We start from the raw sequence: 18315 nt of genomic DNA, 5'->3' as shown, positions 1-18315 counted from the left end.
GGCTTGCTTTAAATTAGCTTTTCAGCTCTTCAGGATATGGCTGTTTCCCTCTGTGTCTGCTGGTAGTAATATCTGCTAATAAACAACATGACTAATATTTGATAATAAACAATAGTACAAGTCTGCAGGAACCAAACCCGTGTCTCAAGAGCACTGATATTGTTTCATATCAAAACATTTGGAGGACAAATCTGATAACCTTTTAGTTAGCACTGGAAGTTATGATTTAGATTTTGATTTTTTTTTTCACACTGAGGAGGAAAACACAGAGTTTAGCTGCCAATTAGTCCTACCCTGTAAAGCATTTTCTCACTAATTCTGCTAATTCATTCCACTTAGGATCTGGAACTTAAATGGAGGAGGAGGGGATGAGCTAAAAATAGCAGCAGCAAAAAAAGAACATTAAAAAAAAGCCAATTAGTAGGAATTGAGGAATTGCCACAGTAACCTTCGTCAGGATAAATTTAAGGTATAATGCTCCAAGATAGTTACTATGGTGACCATGGGCCCTTGCAAGGTACCTCTAATGAGAAATGCAGTATCTGTCACACAAGCAAGTAGATGCAGCAGCAGCAGCCCAACAGGCTATTTAAAGACACTTTTCTCCCCTGTCCCCTTTTTTCAAAGAGCAGCAGGAAAATAAACTGCCTCTAAAGTAGCTTTAGTATGTGCATTTTTTCAATTTTTTATTTTTTCCTCACTCTTTCAGTCACTGAACTGTTAAGATCTCAGCGTAAGATTTATCCAAATTGAACAGGTTAGATTTACAAACATTACCCACACTTTGCCTACTCTTTGCAAAATAAATTCAACTCACAAGTCATCCAAAAACTCCAAGGAGTGAAAGGTTTTTGCCTAGAAAAATTATATAGACACAGGTTTAGAGTAAGAAAACAAGAAAAATGTTTGTGGAAAAATCTTGCATAAATTCTCTTATTTTCCAAAACAATGTGCAGCTGTTATAATTTTTTTTTAAATGTATTTTACTAGATGGAAACTATCTCAGATTTATGTTTGGTACTTTCTCCAAATTTACACAGACAATACTCAAGAGTGAACAGCTTAAAAAAATAAGGTTTCTCCTTTTTCTACACAAAGTCCACTTCATTTCCAGTGTTTACAAACAAAGTCTATTTCAAATCTGGGCTGTCACGGCCACCACCAGCACCCTCATTAAGGACAAACTTGGATTAACTTTTACAGTACACACAAAAATGACACAGTTCCCATCAGGACTCTCCACAACATACTTTAGGACCATGAAAAAAAATAATAAATTTGTGTTGCTGCCAGTCCTTGGTACCTCTCAGAGTGCTGCAGCCAGTTCTGGGCTCCAGAACAGCAGAGACCTGAGAGCTGGCCAAGGGGCTCCAAGAAGAGCCATGGAAATGCTCCCAGGGCTGGAGGCTCCCAAGGAGAGCCATGGAAAAGCTCCCAGAGCTGGAAGCTCCCAAGGAGAGCCATGGAAAAGCTCCCAGAGCTGGAAGCTCCCAAGGAGAGCCATGGAAAAGCTCCCAGAGCTGGAAGCTCCCAAGGAGAGCCATGGAAAAGCTCCCAGAGCTGGAAGCTCCCAAGGAGAGCCATGGAAAAGCTCCCAGAGCTGGAAGCTCCCAAGGAGAGCCATGGAAAAGCTCCCAGAGCTGGAAGCTCCCAAGGAGAGCCATGGAAAAGCTCCCAGAGCTGGAAGCTCCCAAGGAGAGCCATGGAAATGCTCCCAGGCCTGGATGCTCCCAAGGAGAGACATGGAAATGCTCCCAGGGCTGGATGCTCACAAAGAGAGCCATGGAAATGCTCCCAGAGCTGGAGGCTCCCAAGGAGAGCCATGGAAATGCTCCCAGGGCTGGAGGCCCTCTGCTCTGGAGCCAGGCAGGGAGAGCTGGGGACTCAGCCTGGGTAGGAGGAGAAGGCTCCAGGGAGACCTCAGAGCACCTTCCAGTGCCTGAAAGGGAGTGATAAAACCTGAGAGAGACTTTGTACCAAGGCCTGCAGGGACCGGAGAGTGGTTTTAAATGGAAAGAGGGCAGATTAAAATTGGATGTAAGGGAGGTGGCTTTGATGATGAGGGTGGTTCTGGCACAGGTTGCCCAGAGAAGCTGGGGATGCTCCATCCCTGGAAGTGTTCAAGGCTGGATGGGGCTTGGAGCCACCTGAGGTGGTGGAAGGTGTCCTTGACATGGGGTTGGCAGTGGATGATCCTGAAGGTCCCTTCCCACCCAAACCATTCCATGTTTCTACGATTTAATTGAATGGAAAGGATTGTTCAACACCACCCCAGCCTCAAACCTGGGCACCATCACCCTTTCCAAAGCCTGGCCCAGCTGCCAGTGGTGACTGAGCTGTGCTGGGAGCACAGGAACAGCCCTGGCTCACACACAGGGTCAGGCCCTGCTCCCACCCTCACTCTCCACACAGACACACTTCACTGCAGCTTGCCACTCAGAGGTTTTTCTTGATCAAGTGTGATTTTCTTCATCCCAAACTGGATCTTCATGCAGTAAAAGAATCCTTTTCATGCCTGTTCTTAATTAGCAATAAATTACTAAACTGCATTTTTTTCCTTTCTCAATGCTAAAGAGGCAGCTTCTCTCCTTTTAAACACTGCAAATTAAATACTAAAATCTTTCTTTAAGTAATACATCTAAGCCCAAAGCACTCAGGAGAACACACTGTGAAAACCAGATCAATGGTAGCTTGTGATTTAAATAGGTTAAATGTGGGTTTGGCAACTTTGCAGCCAAGCTTTTGCATTGATATTAGCAGGTGTTAGATCTCCTTGAAGCTGCAAAAGCTCTGCCAACTCATCAGGAGATGCACAACTCATTAACTCAATTTTGATATAAAAGATAGGGCTGAGAAGCTTCCCTGATGAAGTAACCCGGGAAGGAAACTTTGGTGGTGACTATAATTTATGTGTTAGGCCCTCACTTGTCAAAGGAAAAGGTTTTAGCTGAGATAATCCCCTGGCTAGGATTTTACCCTACATTTCACAGCCTACTATTAACAGAATTAATATTCTGCCATGTGTTCTGCAAAGCTGACATATATTTCAGGTTCAACTTTTTTTAAAAAAGACAATGAATAAATACTTCAGGAAAAATCCTCCTGACCTAGTAAACTGTCAGAGCAGGAGTCAGAGAGAAAAATTCCCTCATGCAAGCAATGACTCAGTAGATTCTTTCCAAAAGAAGCTTTGTTTCTGGAGACTTATACAGATAAGAAGAAAAAAAAATTAATTCTGTGAAAGGCACACTAAATCTCTGGCCCAACCCTGTTCTGCTACACTAAGTTTATCTAGTTGCAACAGATACCTGAATTTATCCAGATTATAACTGTTTTGTTGTGTAGTTTATAACTCTTTCACCTGACTAAAAATATGAAAGCAAAGGTTGCTCTCCTGCTTGTCCACTGCCTTCCCCTCTCAGTTACAGCACAGACCTAAGGGCACCTGCTTGGCATCAGCACAATCCAAGGGAAAGAGGACTCTGAAGAGGAGAATAAGCCACAGGGGAGAGGAGAAATAGAGTATTTGAAGCACCCGAAAGAGCACCTACCATAGGTGAGGAAAATCTCTACTCCATCCCAAAATAATCTAATATAAACAGCCTCCAAGCAGCTCCTCTCCTCAGCAGTGCAAATCCTGCAACAACTGCAAGGGTGGGAGCACTCCAGAAACCATCAGGTTAGGAGTCATGAAAAAATCCGTGGACAACAGCAAAAGCTTCACCAAGAAGTAAATAATTCAGTTTGTGAAGACAAGAATCAATAAACCAGTTTCCATTTAACAACAGTTACACCAACCAACAAAGGTTTATCCTGTAATTGACTGAGAGAAAAAAATATATACTCTCAATCATCTCAGACTATTAAACTTGAAATACTTTCATACTTCATTCTTCTATTCACAATGTGTGCTTGCTTTTTATTTTCTCCTTTTTCCCCTCAAGTGTAACATTGGATTCCTCTCTCATATCAGGTTCCCTTTTGCAAATATTTTTTTCCTAGCACTTCCTTTCAACTTAAATAAGATTATACTTTTCAAGTATCATCTTCTCATTTGGTGAGATCATTCCAAAGTGAAAACATCCTGCCCTGTGCTGATACAAAACATTCTGCTCAAAAAGATGCTTGTTTAGTATTCAACCACTACTGAGCCAAAGGAAGGATTTTCACAGAAGTATTAAAACCTGGATCCAATTTCTAGGAGGTAAAAGACAGCCCTGAGCTCAACATCCACTATTTAAAGCTCAGATTTCTTTCCACCCTGTTCATCACTTTGGATTTATTAAGACTAAAGTTCACCTGACAGTTCATCATCTTGTCCTCTCTTAACTCCTCACATCAGCTCCCTCCTTCACTATCTAGTACCAGGGATCTTCCCAGCCCTCTGCTCACCCTCTTCCCACAGAGTTCCAACACAGCTGAGCAGTTCAGGGTTCAGCCCACATTCCAGAGGGGCTCCAATGAGGACCTGAGCTCTCCAAGTTATTACTCCCTTTCTTAACTAATTAATAACTTTCCCTTCCTGTCCCAGAGCAGCTTGGTTTCTCTATCAGTTTCTGGTGGGGAACTCCTTCCCATGTCAAGAATGACATTAATTAGACCCTTCTCACCCAGAAGCTTGTTCGTTCCCGACCAGAACTTCAATGTTCTGGAAATGGATAAACTCACAAAAATGGATTTATGAGCCACATCTTCCCTGCATAAAGCCCTGTTTACCCCTTCCTAGTTCAGCACACTTAATCAATGCAGAGGTACACATAAAACTGAAATAAAGATGTAAATAACCATGTAAATAAAGTTGTAAATGTTCTTTAGAACAAGTCACGCTTTTTCCTCCATCTTATTATTTGACATATCAAATCTGGACTGTTTCCATGATGTCAGGATCTTTCATATCCTGAAAGCACCATATAAGATAGGGAGATTTTAAACACACCTCCTGCACTAGGTAGAAATCAAGGTATAAGCAATCCAGACTGAGAGTTGCTCTCCCACTGAAGGCCAGGAAATCAAACAATTCCCAGATATATCATTTCATAATTGTCACTTATACATCAAAAATCCAAGGCTAGAGCAGAATTCTTCATTGTTACAAAGAATCAGACAGAATTTGCATTTTTGAAAACCTCAAACATGGCAAGGCTCTCACTGGGAGAGCCACTGGAAGAGTTGGCTGGAGTGGACAGAAGAAGAGGCTGAAGAAGAAAGACTACAGATTTAGCATCCCCCCATTCCCTCCCAAGATTAGACAATTTTACAGGGCAAATCATAAATTGTATTCAAACTTAGCAGAATACTGATTTGGGTTTTTTTAAAATCAGGACCTATAAATCTTTTCATTATTTCAAAGAAGGCTTCAACTTTTTGCCTGTGATCCCAGTTACTATGGTGGCATTGGTGAGGGGGGAAGAAAACAGAATTTCCAAATCAGAATCTGGAGACACATTTGTAACTGCAAAATGAAAATGTCACAAAAGGGTGGCTTTATATACTACAGCATTTACTTAACATCTTTCAGTGATCTTTTCAAATCACTGTTGTTTTAGCTTTTGTTTCCAGTTAATGAAGGCAGAATTAAATTGATGTCAAGAGTAAGGAATAAATTCAAGCTGATTAAGCACTAATTTTAAATGAGTGTTCTCTTTGAAGGAAATACTCACAAACCAGCTATTTTAATTATATTTTTGATCATCTAAAACAAATTAATAGAAACTGGATATTTTAATTTCCAACTTCGGGAAATCGATGCTGCACCCTCGTGATCTTTTACAGAACATCAGAGAGCAGGCAGGAAGCCAAATCTGGGCAACATCCGAGTGTAACTTTCATAAATCCTTTGGCCATTAAGGCAGACATAACTGGCAGCCACTCAAGACAATCTTCTTTCATCCCATTAACGCAGCCACCGTGTCACCACAGCCACAAAACACAGCCAAGTGCTCCTCAATACAGGGAGTGCTGTGGTCTAAATTAATCTATTTATCTACAGATATCGATCAAAGCAGGTGTGACCTGGAGCTGCACCTACACCCAAAAGCTCGGGCTCTTACTGGCAGCATAAACAAAAAACCCCTAAAATGTGTTAGGGAGTTTTCCACAAAAAATAAAGATGATGGTTAATTGGGAAATGGATTAAAACAATTCAGTTACCTTCACCACTTTGTCCAGCAATCTCTAAAGAGTCTAGGTGCACCCAGATACCCTTCACTCCTCGTGTGCAAGTGTCCAAATATCATAATAGAGCAATTTCTTAGGCAAATGAATTCCACAGAGTTTTTTCATCTATTAGATGAACATACAAGGCACCAGGTTTAGGTGACAGTGAGCAGACAAAGTATTGCACCTAACTGAACCTATGGAGGAGGACGGAATAAATTCACAAATTTCTCACAATAACACACTATTTAAAGACATGAGTTAGAGGTCAAAGCCTTACCAAAAAGTGGCACTGTGCAATCTGTAACAGCAGAAAAAAACAAATAAAAAAGGCTAAGAGAAAAAAAAAAAAACACCAAAAAAAAATCCAAAAAAACCACTTCCTCCAGAGAAGGGTAAATTTCTCAAAATAACACACTATTTGAAGACATGAGTTAGAGGTCAAAGCCTTACCAAAAAGTGGCACTGTGCAATCTGTAACAGCAGAAAAAAACAAATAAAAAAGGCTAAGAGAAAAGAAAAAAAACACAAAAAAAATCCAAAAAAAACACTTCCTCCAGAGAAGGGTAAAAAAAAACCCAAGACAGATTAGGAGAAATTTTGGAAAGACAGAAAGTCTTAGAGGACAAAAGAAAGCAACAGAGGAACCAGTTCCTATGGACACATGCCCATAACTGCTGGCTTTGGAAGAACAAACAAGTTTCCAATGAGTAGATAGATTTCCAAATCAAGGAATAGTGTAGGTTGGGAGGTCCCTGTGGAAGTATCTACTCAAACCTGGAAGTTGGCCATGGAAGTTGGCCATGAAGCCCCATGTTGGCAGCACAGCACCAGGCAAGTGAATTATTCTTTGCATTGCTGCTCCCATCCAGGCACAGAGCTCAGGGCAGCTCCCCCTGCCTGCCCTGCCTTGGGCACTGCTGCATCCCACTGGGTAAGAAAGAATTCTGCAACACCCTCTGCAGCAACAATCTCTGCAGCTGCATTGAATTCACGCTGCAAGGCAAGTCTGGCAGAAATTTGGGCTGTGCCAGCTGTGCTGCAGCTGCACAAATCAATCCCACACTTGTCTGACCTCCTGTGGAGGGAACCTCTTTTCTGCCATCATTTCACTTAAGACTCCCAAGTTTCTGACATGGATTTTATGAGGAGAGACAGTCAACAGAATATCTCAGGTGTGCTGGCCACAGGGCAGGTTTGAGACAAAGCAGAAGTTGTGATTAAGTATCCATCTCACAGAAATACAGACAAATGTGGGAAGAAAAAACAACGTTGATTAATACAACTTTCCTTTCTCCTTCAGTGTTCAGAAAACCTACTGGAAAAGGAACAAACCTCAACGTTACATGGAATCTGTTCTTCCTGGGAATATTGGTATTTTTGTATTTCATTCTAGCAGGGAGATTAATTCACAGTGAAAGGTTGATAAGGTTCATCTTCATCCTCCACTTTTTTCCATCACCTATCAACGTTGAAACATGATTTTCTAAAACCACAGTCTGAATTTATTGGTTTGAATATGTGTAAATTAAGGGCAAGCACAATTCATTTCAACCCTGACTTCCTTCAGGAAGAGGCATTTCTTCCTGTTTAGCTTGTTGTCCCATTGTTAGCTAACAAAAGAAACAATTATAATATTTCTTACATTCTTACTTTTTCTTCCATATATCTTGCACAAAAATGAAAACCCAATTAAAAAGTATTAGCACTTCAGTCAATTTTTTTAACAGGCCTGAAATTTGTCAAATGCTTCTACAACAGTGCCTAGCACTCAAAAATTTCAATACAGAAATAATATTTTTCAAGTATTGAGGAAATTAAGGAAGAAAAAAGTCTGGCTTCTTCTATGAGAAAAAAGGTGGCGTGTTTTTGTTTTGGTTTTTTTTTAATAGTTTCTAAATCTGAATCCTGAAATCAATTACTCTGACTTTTTTCAAGAGGCAGCTTTGAACCCTGCAAGTCCTACAACCTGTAATCTACTTAGGATTTAAGGGGAAAATGAAGATGACTGGTCTGGATTTTGAGTGATTTATAGCTCATTTAAAACTGGAAGAGCAAACTCGTGCTACATCTGTGGGATATTTTGTATAAGGGCCAAACTACCCAGCCATGTTTATGTTGTACCCTATTAAACTTAATAAATCCTGTCAGAGACAAACTTGGCCTGCGCTCACAAAGCTCCCGTTTCCCCAGCTGCATACACAAAATATTATAAATAGTGCAAATTGGGTCTTCTGAGGCCAAGGCAATGTTCAGAGAGGTCAGGAAAACTGCCATGCAGGCTAAATGCAGTGAGTTAGTCACCTCTGATTTACGAAAAGGCAACTGAAGAAGTGGGAAAAGAAAAAGACTCTTAGGGAGAGTGATATAATACCAAAAGAGGTGCCCACTCAGTGCAGTACCCCAGGATTGATATAATCCATACACTGAATTTTGGGGAAGGGATGAGGAGAAAAAACCCCCTTTTCTCAGACAAGTCTGAGAAAGCTGACCAAAGAAAGCTCTTCATACAGCAGCTGGAGAAGGAAAGTTCCCCTCAAATGCACATTTCTTGACAGAAATAAATGCTAAATTCAAATGCAAATCATAGGGAATAGATTGTCTGCACATTCCCTATGGAAATACATCCTGACTGTTCAGAAGAAAAGGATGATATTGCATTGGGGACAGGATAGGGAGAGGAACAGGAACATATTGCCATAAAACCTACAAGGGCATCTGTTTTCATCATCATTACAGGGACAGAACACTGGGAAAGGCCTTCCAGTTGGAAAGTGTGGCAACTGCAGGCAGAACTTTGGCAATTCCACAGAGGACACCTCAGAACCAGCCTTTGTGAAGGTCTTTGCCTCCACTGCTCCGTGAGGGTGATGGTCTGATGATGCCTAAGGCCTGATAGCTCTTCATTTCTACATGCATTCATACACAGCTCAAAGTTCATTTTTTTATTCCGGTGTTCACTTCCCTTTACCTTTCCAGGAGAGCCCTCTTCTGTCCCCACCTCATACAATGAATTAAATTGCCTTTAAATTTTACTGCACTTGTCAAACCAAAAGCAAAATCTTTTATTTTCACCGCTCACCTGAGCCTTCAACCACTTGATCTCCTCTTCGTCCTGTGTGTGTGAGCAGAGCTGAATATCAAAATTCCCTCCTATCATTCCCTCTTTCTGTTCTCAGATCACATCTGGGTTTTGCAGTGCAGTCACACTGAGGATCCCTGTGATCAAGCCCCAGTTGGGGTGGGATACTTCACACCCTACAAAGGAACCAGGACCAGGCAGGGACAAGCTTGGAACAGACCTCAAAAGAGCATCTGGTTTTCATGGGATGCAAATGGATTCCTTGGGTGCTTTAGTTACAAAGCAGTCCAAACCTGAAATTTCTCTTTATTACTTCTTCTCTTGCTCTTTCCTTTTTTTTTTATTATTGTTTTGTTTGTTATTTTGCAGTTCTGTAGTTTTTGCAGAATCCTCCTGTAGCATCTCCAGTTTTTGAAAAGTGCTTTGAAATAATTATGAACATCATAACTGGTTCATATTATGGACCTGACCAGTGCTACATGTATCGCCCTTTCCTACCCAAAACAATTCCCTTACTTTTTTTTTTTTTTTTTTGTTGAAAATAATTAATTATTCACTCAAAATTATGTACTATGTTTAAAGATTGATTTGGCTGTTAGTTGAAAAAGGCAAGCCTTAAAAAAACCTAAAAGTCTATTTAACAACATTCAAATAAGAGACAAAATTAAAACTATTGCCCTGACAACAAAGGGTGATTTTCATGTTTCAGTTAATACAATTTGACTTGAAGGTATCTCAGAAATATCCAGCTGGCCATAGATTTAACACGAAGACCAAGGGCAGCTGCTGTGAAATTTTATTTTCTCTTGACAGCTAGCAAAGCCTTAATCATAGAAGCTTTGTCTTTAAAACATAAACTGTAACAGCAATGTATGGAAAAAATCATTAATCTCCCATACAGACAACATGCCCTGTCATAAACAGACACACAAATTAAACACTGACTTGGCAGCTGCGAGAAATAACAATCATCATTTACTTACATTTGGGCAATAAATTTATTGGGGGAACTTTTGGTTCAGAATGGGGCAGAATTTTTAGTTCTTGCTCCCTTTGAAAGAGGACTTATTTCAAAGTGTTTTCAAAATGTGCATTGTTAACTCATACTGCAGAAATTGCAGTGTACCACTGCACAGACTTCACAGCTCAATTAACCAATGCATTTACATCAAATAATTAAGCAGCAGAAATGGCATTCATAATTAGTATGCATACAAAGGACTTTAAAAAAATTCTTTTATTTTCATGGATGAAAGAAACACCAGACTATGGGATAAAAGGTATAAAAGTGAAAATAACAGTTTGTTTCTTCAATTATTCTTGTCTCATTAGAATGTAACAGAAAAAATCAAGCTGGGTGAAGTCAATACACACAAAAGTTCACTTAGCAAAACTGAGCAAAATACCTATAATTGTGCTGACTATAAAAAAAGGACAAAACTTACTGAAGAGTATATGTGTAAGCAAACACATTCATTTAACCCTGTAACCCTGCTAAAAGGCAGGGTAAAACTGCTGACCCAGAAAGGAAGCCTAACTTGAGTGTTGATTTTGCTACTGCAGGATTTCTTCAGCTTATTTTTAATTAGGCAACTTCCAATTTAAAAAAAATGAAAAGGCCAAAATTCCATCATGTTCTTTGACATCAGAATCCCCTGGGTCACCAGCACTTGTCAGAACTTGTAAATTTTGCACAAAAGCCTCTCTGATTTGAATTACCAACAGAGCTATTTCCTCATTTACCACAACATGTCCTATTTGCTCTTCATCTCTCAGCTCCTCACACCAGTCCTGTCCTGGGCATCCCAAGCTTTCATCCCCATGGTCCCACACCAAGGCCAGAACTGGCTGAGAAATCCAATGTGTGAATGTGCAGAGCCCAGCTGTGGAGTGTCAGACAGGGGCAAGGCTTCAGCAGCTCAGCTGTGCTGTCCCACAAGGACAGAGGAGAGAATTGATCTGCTCAGACCCTCCCACCATCCATCTTCCCCCAGTGCCTCAGACACACCGTGCACAGAATGGGGATGGAAAGGCAAGGCAGGGTGCGTGGTACCAAATGAGATATCCTGGGGCACACAATGAGATTACATCTATTACCATAAATTATGAAGTGATTTAGGCATAAATGAGGGCTGTCATGAAATTTAATTTTAATGGTTTGATAATCAAGTAAGAAACACAATAATTACCGTACCTATGGTTTTTCAATAAATTCAGATCACTGCTAGTGGCAACACTTTTCTGTTCACAGACATTAATACAATTCCCTTCAAGAGCTGTCTGCTATATTTTTCCATGTCAGAACAACCTGTTGATTACCTCGTTGCTGGGATAAACAAGCTCAGATTTCCCACTGATTACATTCAAAACACTTGCACTTTGCTCACTCCTTTAACAGTGCAGCTGACTGCTTCAAGAAACAGATTTTTTTCTTCCTCAAGAAAGTGGAGACTCAGCTAATCCAGAAAAAAATCTCTAGAGGCTGAGCTTTCCAATAGCAGACATGAGAGAATTTGCTTCCCTCATCATCATCACATATGTTCAAGTGGAGAGATGAACAAAACATGTTGATACCACTGGGTGATATTTTTAATTAGCTGAAGACATTGGCAACACCTCAGCACCACTCACTGCAGCCAGAACTTCCATAGAGTAACTTGGCTGACATCTTTTCATCAGGACACCAGGTCTCCAGTGCATTTCCCTGTGGATATTGAGGTATTAAAAAACTCCTGCAGATGTAAAGCAGCAAAAATTAATTTGAGTTGGAATTTAGCTTTGCAGTGAACCCTAAAATTATTTTCAGGAGTTCAACAAACAACCATCCAAAACTCTTGCTCCTCTGTTTTCTTCAGCCAACCTCACAGGAGACGGAGGATAAATCTCCTGTCTTTTCCTTCTCAACTCCAAATGAATCTTGGTTCTCTTCTCTCCCCACCATAATCTCGTGGGAAAAAAAAGACCTCAGACTAAAACATGTCACTAATTGTCCCACAATGGGATAGGAAGGAACATTTCAAGTCATGTGGAAAGCAGAGATGGGAATATGAAGTCTCTAATTAACATCTTGGGATACAGGGGGGAAAAAGGCTGATCATATCATTTGTTTGTCTGCAAAACAAGCAATGATGAAAGACAGAAAGATGAATGAACAAAATAATCACTGAGCCCAAATTATCATTTCTGACTATAAAATGACAGGGAGCAAAATGTTTCTCTGTCCTAAAATAGAGGGAGAAGAGTGTCACTTCTCAGAAACACTGCTTATATATATCTCCAAGAACAGCTACAATGCACACAGTAAATAATTCCAATTACTGGCTTAAAAAGTACAGCAAATTGTAAGTTTAAGCTTTTCTGAAAGCTAAAATGATAATTTTCACTAGTCAGCAGAATAATCTTACTGTAGAAAAAGGCATCTATTTTCCAGATAGTCTTTTAATGGCCTAAAGGATGTCTCTTTTCCTAAGTAGTACAATACCAGTTTTTCCTGACATATGCAGTGTTATTGTAGCAGCTATTATTGCCCTGTCTCTAAGTTAATTGAAGCAAACTGCCTTTCAGACCTTAAAATAAAAATATTGTGCAGTATTCTACACATTTGATCCATTTTACAGGAATACAAATAAGACAGAGAAGAGGACAGGGTTGGAATGCACCAAATGATGTGGATACTACAAAATGGATCCCAGGGACTGCCCTTGATGGGCTCAGAAAGGTTTGGCAGTGCCAATTGATCTTCTGACAATCCCAGACTTTTTTTTGGCATTTCTGTTTCCATCTCCTCACCCTTCCCATTGCCAGTACCATGATCAATTGTGCAGCTTCATTATAAATCAAATATATTACAGAGAATATTCTAGTAAGGGCAGCACCCATCAGCATTCCTCATTTTCCATTGAAGCAATGCAGGAATCCCCTGCAAATTCCCTCTCATAAGGGAAAAACATTCTACAGTGACCACTCTGTAATGTAGAGAAGAGAGGCAACACATCAGAATTTCCAAGTTATTTTATTTTCTAAACATCCAAAGTGGGAAGCAAAAGAGGCCAGAGTAAGCAGGATGCAGCATTATCCTTCCTTGTGGGTCTGGAGGCAGAGAATATATATAAGAAAACACTTAGAGTCCCCAGCAATAACAAAAGGGACAAAGAAAACAATTTCCTGCTACCTCCACTCTGTCAGGATGGGAGATTTCAAAGTCAGGGTGATGAATGGAGACAGAGTAAATTACAAAAGGAAGAGAAAGTGACCAAAGCTGGCAAAAAGTCGTAATTTAAATAAAGGTAGAATGAGGCAAACATTAAGAACGAGGGCAGCATCAAAAAAGGTACAGGGGAAATGAAAGAAATAATGAACTTGATTGAAAAGCCTCTCTTGAAATATTGATCAGGTATTAATAACAATCAATAGCCAAAGAAAAAAATTCCTAAAGGGATACTCCAAAAGAGGGGTGTGTTGAAAGCTTTGTATATTTGGGGTGAAAACCTTGGTTCAAAAGCAGATTCCAGAGAATGTCTGCCCTGTATTAAAAAGCAAAGATCTGGAGCCATTGCTTAAAAAAGGAAAATATTTCTCCTTAATTTTTTTTAATTTTTTTTTTCCTCCCCCAAAGTGCAGCAAAAGACTTTTCCTATGAGAAATAAGCTAATTTTAAAGCCCACTGTATGTTTCATCTGCTCTTCTGCAGTAGATCTATTGGAATAAAAATTAAAGTTCATGGCAACATAGGAGCCATATACACAGTTTTACAATGAAAAGCACTTACCTTGAAGAAATAGAAAATAAATGAGTTTAGAACCAATGGAAAACTGTGCAATTTCTAACCAAGACGAAAAACATATTTTGCAATAAGAATAAAAATAACTTTAAAGGTTTAAATACCTGCAGTACATACACAATCTCCTTTGATAAATTACTGCTTCAAAAGACTTATTGAAAGTGTTTATATCCATTACAATGTAATGATTTAAGGATATGTAAATTTAAATCCATAGGAAAATAAAATTCAATCAAAGGGATGCAAAGAAATTTTATAACCTGATTTGTAGCTTAATTTCTATCTGTTATATATTGTCCTAAAAACTGAGAATGAAAAATTTCCAGGGGTTTCAAAACTACAAAAACAATGCAGAAAAAAAAAGGCATAAAAATAAAATTACAAAACAATATAGATAGGAACAAGAATATTTTGCTGACTCTTTAGACTGCTTTTTGAAAAAGAAAAAAAGGCAATTCTTTCCAAATAAAAAGAAGAAGCACTGTATGTTGCTGATAGTTAACCATTGCTTGGCTAAAGTAAAATTCAACCTGAGTTTGAGTCAACACGTTTCCACTTGGTTGTGCTTTGGGAGTCACCAAGGCCAAAAGCATTCCAAATGTATTGCTATTTTACCTATTCTGTAATTCCTCTTGACAGCTGCATTCCTTGCAATTAACGTGGTTTGACTTTGAACTTAATATTCATCCAGGGATTTGCAGACATGAAAACATCTCTCTTTAACCAAGTTTCTCAGCTGCAGGCTTTACACTCTCCCAGAAAAGAGAGAAGTGCAAGGAGCCCAAAAGCAAGATTCCTTTTTCCACATTATCACCTTTCCAGGATGAAACTGGAATTCAGGATGCAATGATCATCTGAAGGAGATTAACCAGGCAGCCCTGGGCTGCAGCCAGCAGCAGGAATCTGGGGCAGGTGTGTAATGGCAAATAATGGTTAATAATGAGCTGTGCATCACTCTAGCAGGGTTGTAAGAATCAATACCCACAACAGCCTGCTTGATCTGAAATATATTTTCCCACAGAGACTGGAATTGCATTTTCTTCAATTCTATTTTTCTTTCCTGGAGTTTTCTTTGTAGGTAAAGTGAGGAAATGGCTGGGGAACCACATAAAGAAAATTTGAAACTGGGAAAGGATAACAAACTACTGAGATCAAGTTTTAACACCAGGATTACATTCAGAACACATGGAAATTGCATTCAAACACTCTACAAAAGTTAAATGAGCTGTGCACCTCAGTACCAACTGCTTTGTATTTCATTATTTTCAGGATCACTACATGCAGCGCCAAAATAAATTTACTTGAGATATTGCTAAAACTTAGTGACGTACCTCCAAGAAAGAAAACTTTTCTATTCTTTTACACATGTACAATGTCTAAAAAGAACAACAGGCACCTAAATGTCATCAGTTGAGTACAGAAAAACACTAGGGCTAAATGTGGGCCCTTGTGGCAGTGGCAGCACTCACCGCTGGCACTCCCCGGCGTGCAGAATCAAATCCTCGTTGTTCCTGGCACTGATGGTCAGCTCATGCTCTGTGGAATTGAAGACATCAAGGAGGAGGTGGCACTGCCGGGTGCTGTTCAGATGGAGGGAAAAAAACACCATTTCAGTGATGATATTATTGTATGTTTATCAAAACTAGTATTTATGCATGGATATAAATATATATACAAATACATACATTCACAAAGAGGTTTTATCTCCTCCTCCAATTGTAAGACTATCCTTATCCTTACAAAAACAACCTTTTTTAAAACATAATTAATTTTTTTTTGCTAGAACTAAGCAGAAAGGTAGATCCTAAGGAGAAGCAGTCCCATGACAATTGTGTCCTGCACAGTGTTAAGCCTCACAGCATTTGTTCACCTCTCTATATTCTCACTTTGCAGCTTTCACATTCACTCCTGTGGAGAAAGCCACAGACATTTTTCAGTTTTTTAAGCCTTCACATAAAAAGAAAAAAAAAAAAAAAGAGTTGCATTATTTTAAATTACCTTGACATTACCTCTTTAAGACACAAATTTGCAAACAAAAATTTAAATTGGTAAATTCATTATAAAGGAGAAATTCCATTTCCATGCCTTGTCTACAGACCAAAACAAGCTGGCAATTGGAACACTTAACCTTGAGAACTTCTCTGACAGGAGAACTCTCTCCCCTCTGTAAGACAGGCAGACACAGGCACTTCTCATAGAAAAACTTTGTATTTGTTGGCCACTATCCTTCAAACCCAAATTTCCCCAGATACATTTGATAGAAATATACCAATTGCATTTATGGTAACCTCAGAAAATAATAGTGACAAAGTTGCAGAATAGAAACCTTACTGCAGAAGTTAATTCCAATAAACTTTTTAATTATAATTAATATATTATCATAGCCACCATTTTTATTAATTATGTTAATACTAATAAAAATAATAATTTACTAACATATTTACTATGTAATAAAATTAAGTGTTAATATTTTCAATTATTTTATTCAAATTAAGATTCTGGAAAACTTTATTCTAACTTACAACCTTTTATTCCTTGTGAGAATAAGCAGAAATAGCAGCATTAATGATAAAAATATAATGCACATTAAAATTTATTGGAAGCAGGTACCAAAATGCCAAATCCTATCAGACAGCTCCAATAACACTATACCAATCGATCTAAAATTCCAAATTTCCCAAGAGGCAACTGAGCAACCCAGAAATATCCCCAAAAGGGAAGAAAGAGGAATATTGGTGAACATTGTCAGAGGCATCCTTCAGTATTCATGATCAAGCTACAGCTGTGTGTCTGAGGCAACCAAAAATATATCTTTAGATAAATATATATTTAATATATTAATGTATTTAATGTATATTATTTAATAATAATTTAATTATATTTAATATTTAATATCAATAATAATTTACTATTTAGTTTAATATATTAATATATGTTTAATACATTTAATATATCTTAGATATTTTAATTATATATAAAATATATATTTATATCTATAACTATATTTATATCTATATGTTTATATCTATATTTATATCTTATTGAATATAAACATAAATATGCTATATTTGAATAGATATAATATAGGTTATTATATTTTATTATATTTAAATAAATATAAATAAAATTTGTTATATTCCTATTATAATATTATGCTATATAAATTATATTATGTTAACATTATAATGTTATTATTTATATTTATATTTATATTTACTGCACAAGAGTTTGCAACTGAACTGAAATGCCACTCCAAAGGCAATGAAACTCAGAGGTACAAGAGTTTAAGAACTGTTCTACTTGAAATAGGTTCTCTGCTCCATAATACAACCCTGTTCTGAAAATCAAAGGTGTCCCTTGCAGAGCACTCACGAGAGGAAATGTTTTGCCAACCCCTGGGTTGGGAACCCTCCCAGGACAAGCCCAGGAGTTCGAGGTTGAGGTCACCAAGTGACAGCAATGCCACCTGCAGCCAGGCACTGCAGGACAAGCAAGCACTGCTGGGGTCAGGACCAAGTCTCTTAGCAAAAATAAAAAAAGCAAACGTGGGAATGGAGGCTTTTTTAATATATATTTTAAGAGATTTCGCTCTCCTTGTAAAACCCCAATGACTACTGAGCAGAGAGGGGGATGCAGGGAGGCAGCTGAGTGCCTGAAGCAAACTTGTCAAAACTCAAGAATTTAGAACAAATAAGGAGATGTGGCTCTTGTTAGAAACTTCCTTCCTCAGAAGTCACAAGAAAGAAATAACTGGAAGGGCAGTGCTTGAGTCAGTTACCAGGAAGGAATGGAAAAGAAAAGGGAGAACAGCTTTTATCAGCTTCCACTTCATCTTTGGCAGAGTGGGACGAGACCTGTCAAGTCCCAGACAACCTCTGCATCTCCAGCAGATACAAGGTGATGGTCTGGAAGAGCAACTTCCAGTGCAGATTAGTTTTAAAAATTTAATATGGAAGGAATTTGTTATTTCTGCCACAGCAAACCCAAACAAAAAAAAAACATTCAAGCCTCCTGCAATATCTTCTGGCAGCAGAGCCAAAGTTTTGCAAATCAAACAATTCATGCCACAAAGGACCTACACAAGCAGCTGCCCTTCAGGACTAAACAACATCACTGATATTAAAAATTCCCAAATATGAATTCTTGAAAATTATTCATCAGCACTACATCTATTTCCTCCTCTTCCAACACTACACAAAATAGACATATAGGAAAAGTAATTATTTCCTTGCAACTTTAAGTTAATTCACAAGGGAAATCTTTAGGTTAAAAAATAAATAAATAAAACCTGAAGTTA

At 38.5% G+C, this 18315-nt stretch overlaps 1 protein-coding gene across 6 annotated transcripts in view; it reads right to left on the bottom strand.

The window, feature by feature from the left end:
- TRAPPC9 (trafficking protein particle complex subunit 9) overlaps positions 1-18315 on the bottom strand; it is a 450083-nt gene that overhangs the window by 277362 nt on the left and 154406 nt on the right. For 5 of the 6 annotated variants that reach the window (XM_039731495.1, XM_039731497.1, XM_039731496.1 and 2 more), the window contains one exon: positions 15488-15598. In XM_039731495.1, coding sequence (XP_039587429.1) covers positions 15488-15598 — 111 coding nt within the window. Of the gene's footprint in view, positions 1-13236; positions 13328-15487; positions 15599-18315 lie in introns of those variants that run through there. The other variant, XM_039731501.1, reaches the window with a different exon arrangement.

This window comes from Passer montanus, unplaced genomic scaffold (assembly GCF_014805655.1).
Source record: "Passer montanus isolate IOZ18808 unplaced genomic scaffold, ASM1480565v1 scaffold78, whole genome shotgun sequence".
NCBI classification, from domain to species: domain Eukaryota; kingdom Metazoa; phylum Chordata; class Aves; order Passeriformes; family Passeridae; genus Passer; species Passer montanus.
Note: the sequence above shows the minus strand (reverse complement) of the source record. Positions and strands in the feature narration are given on the sequence as shown.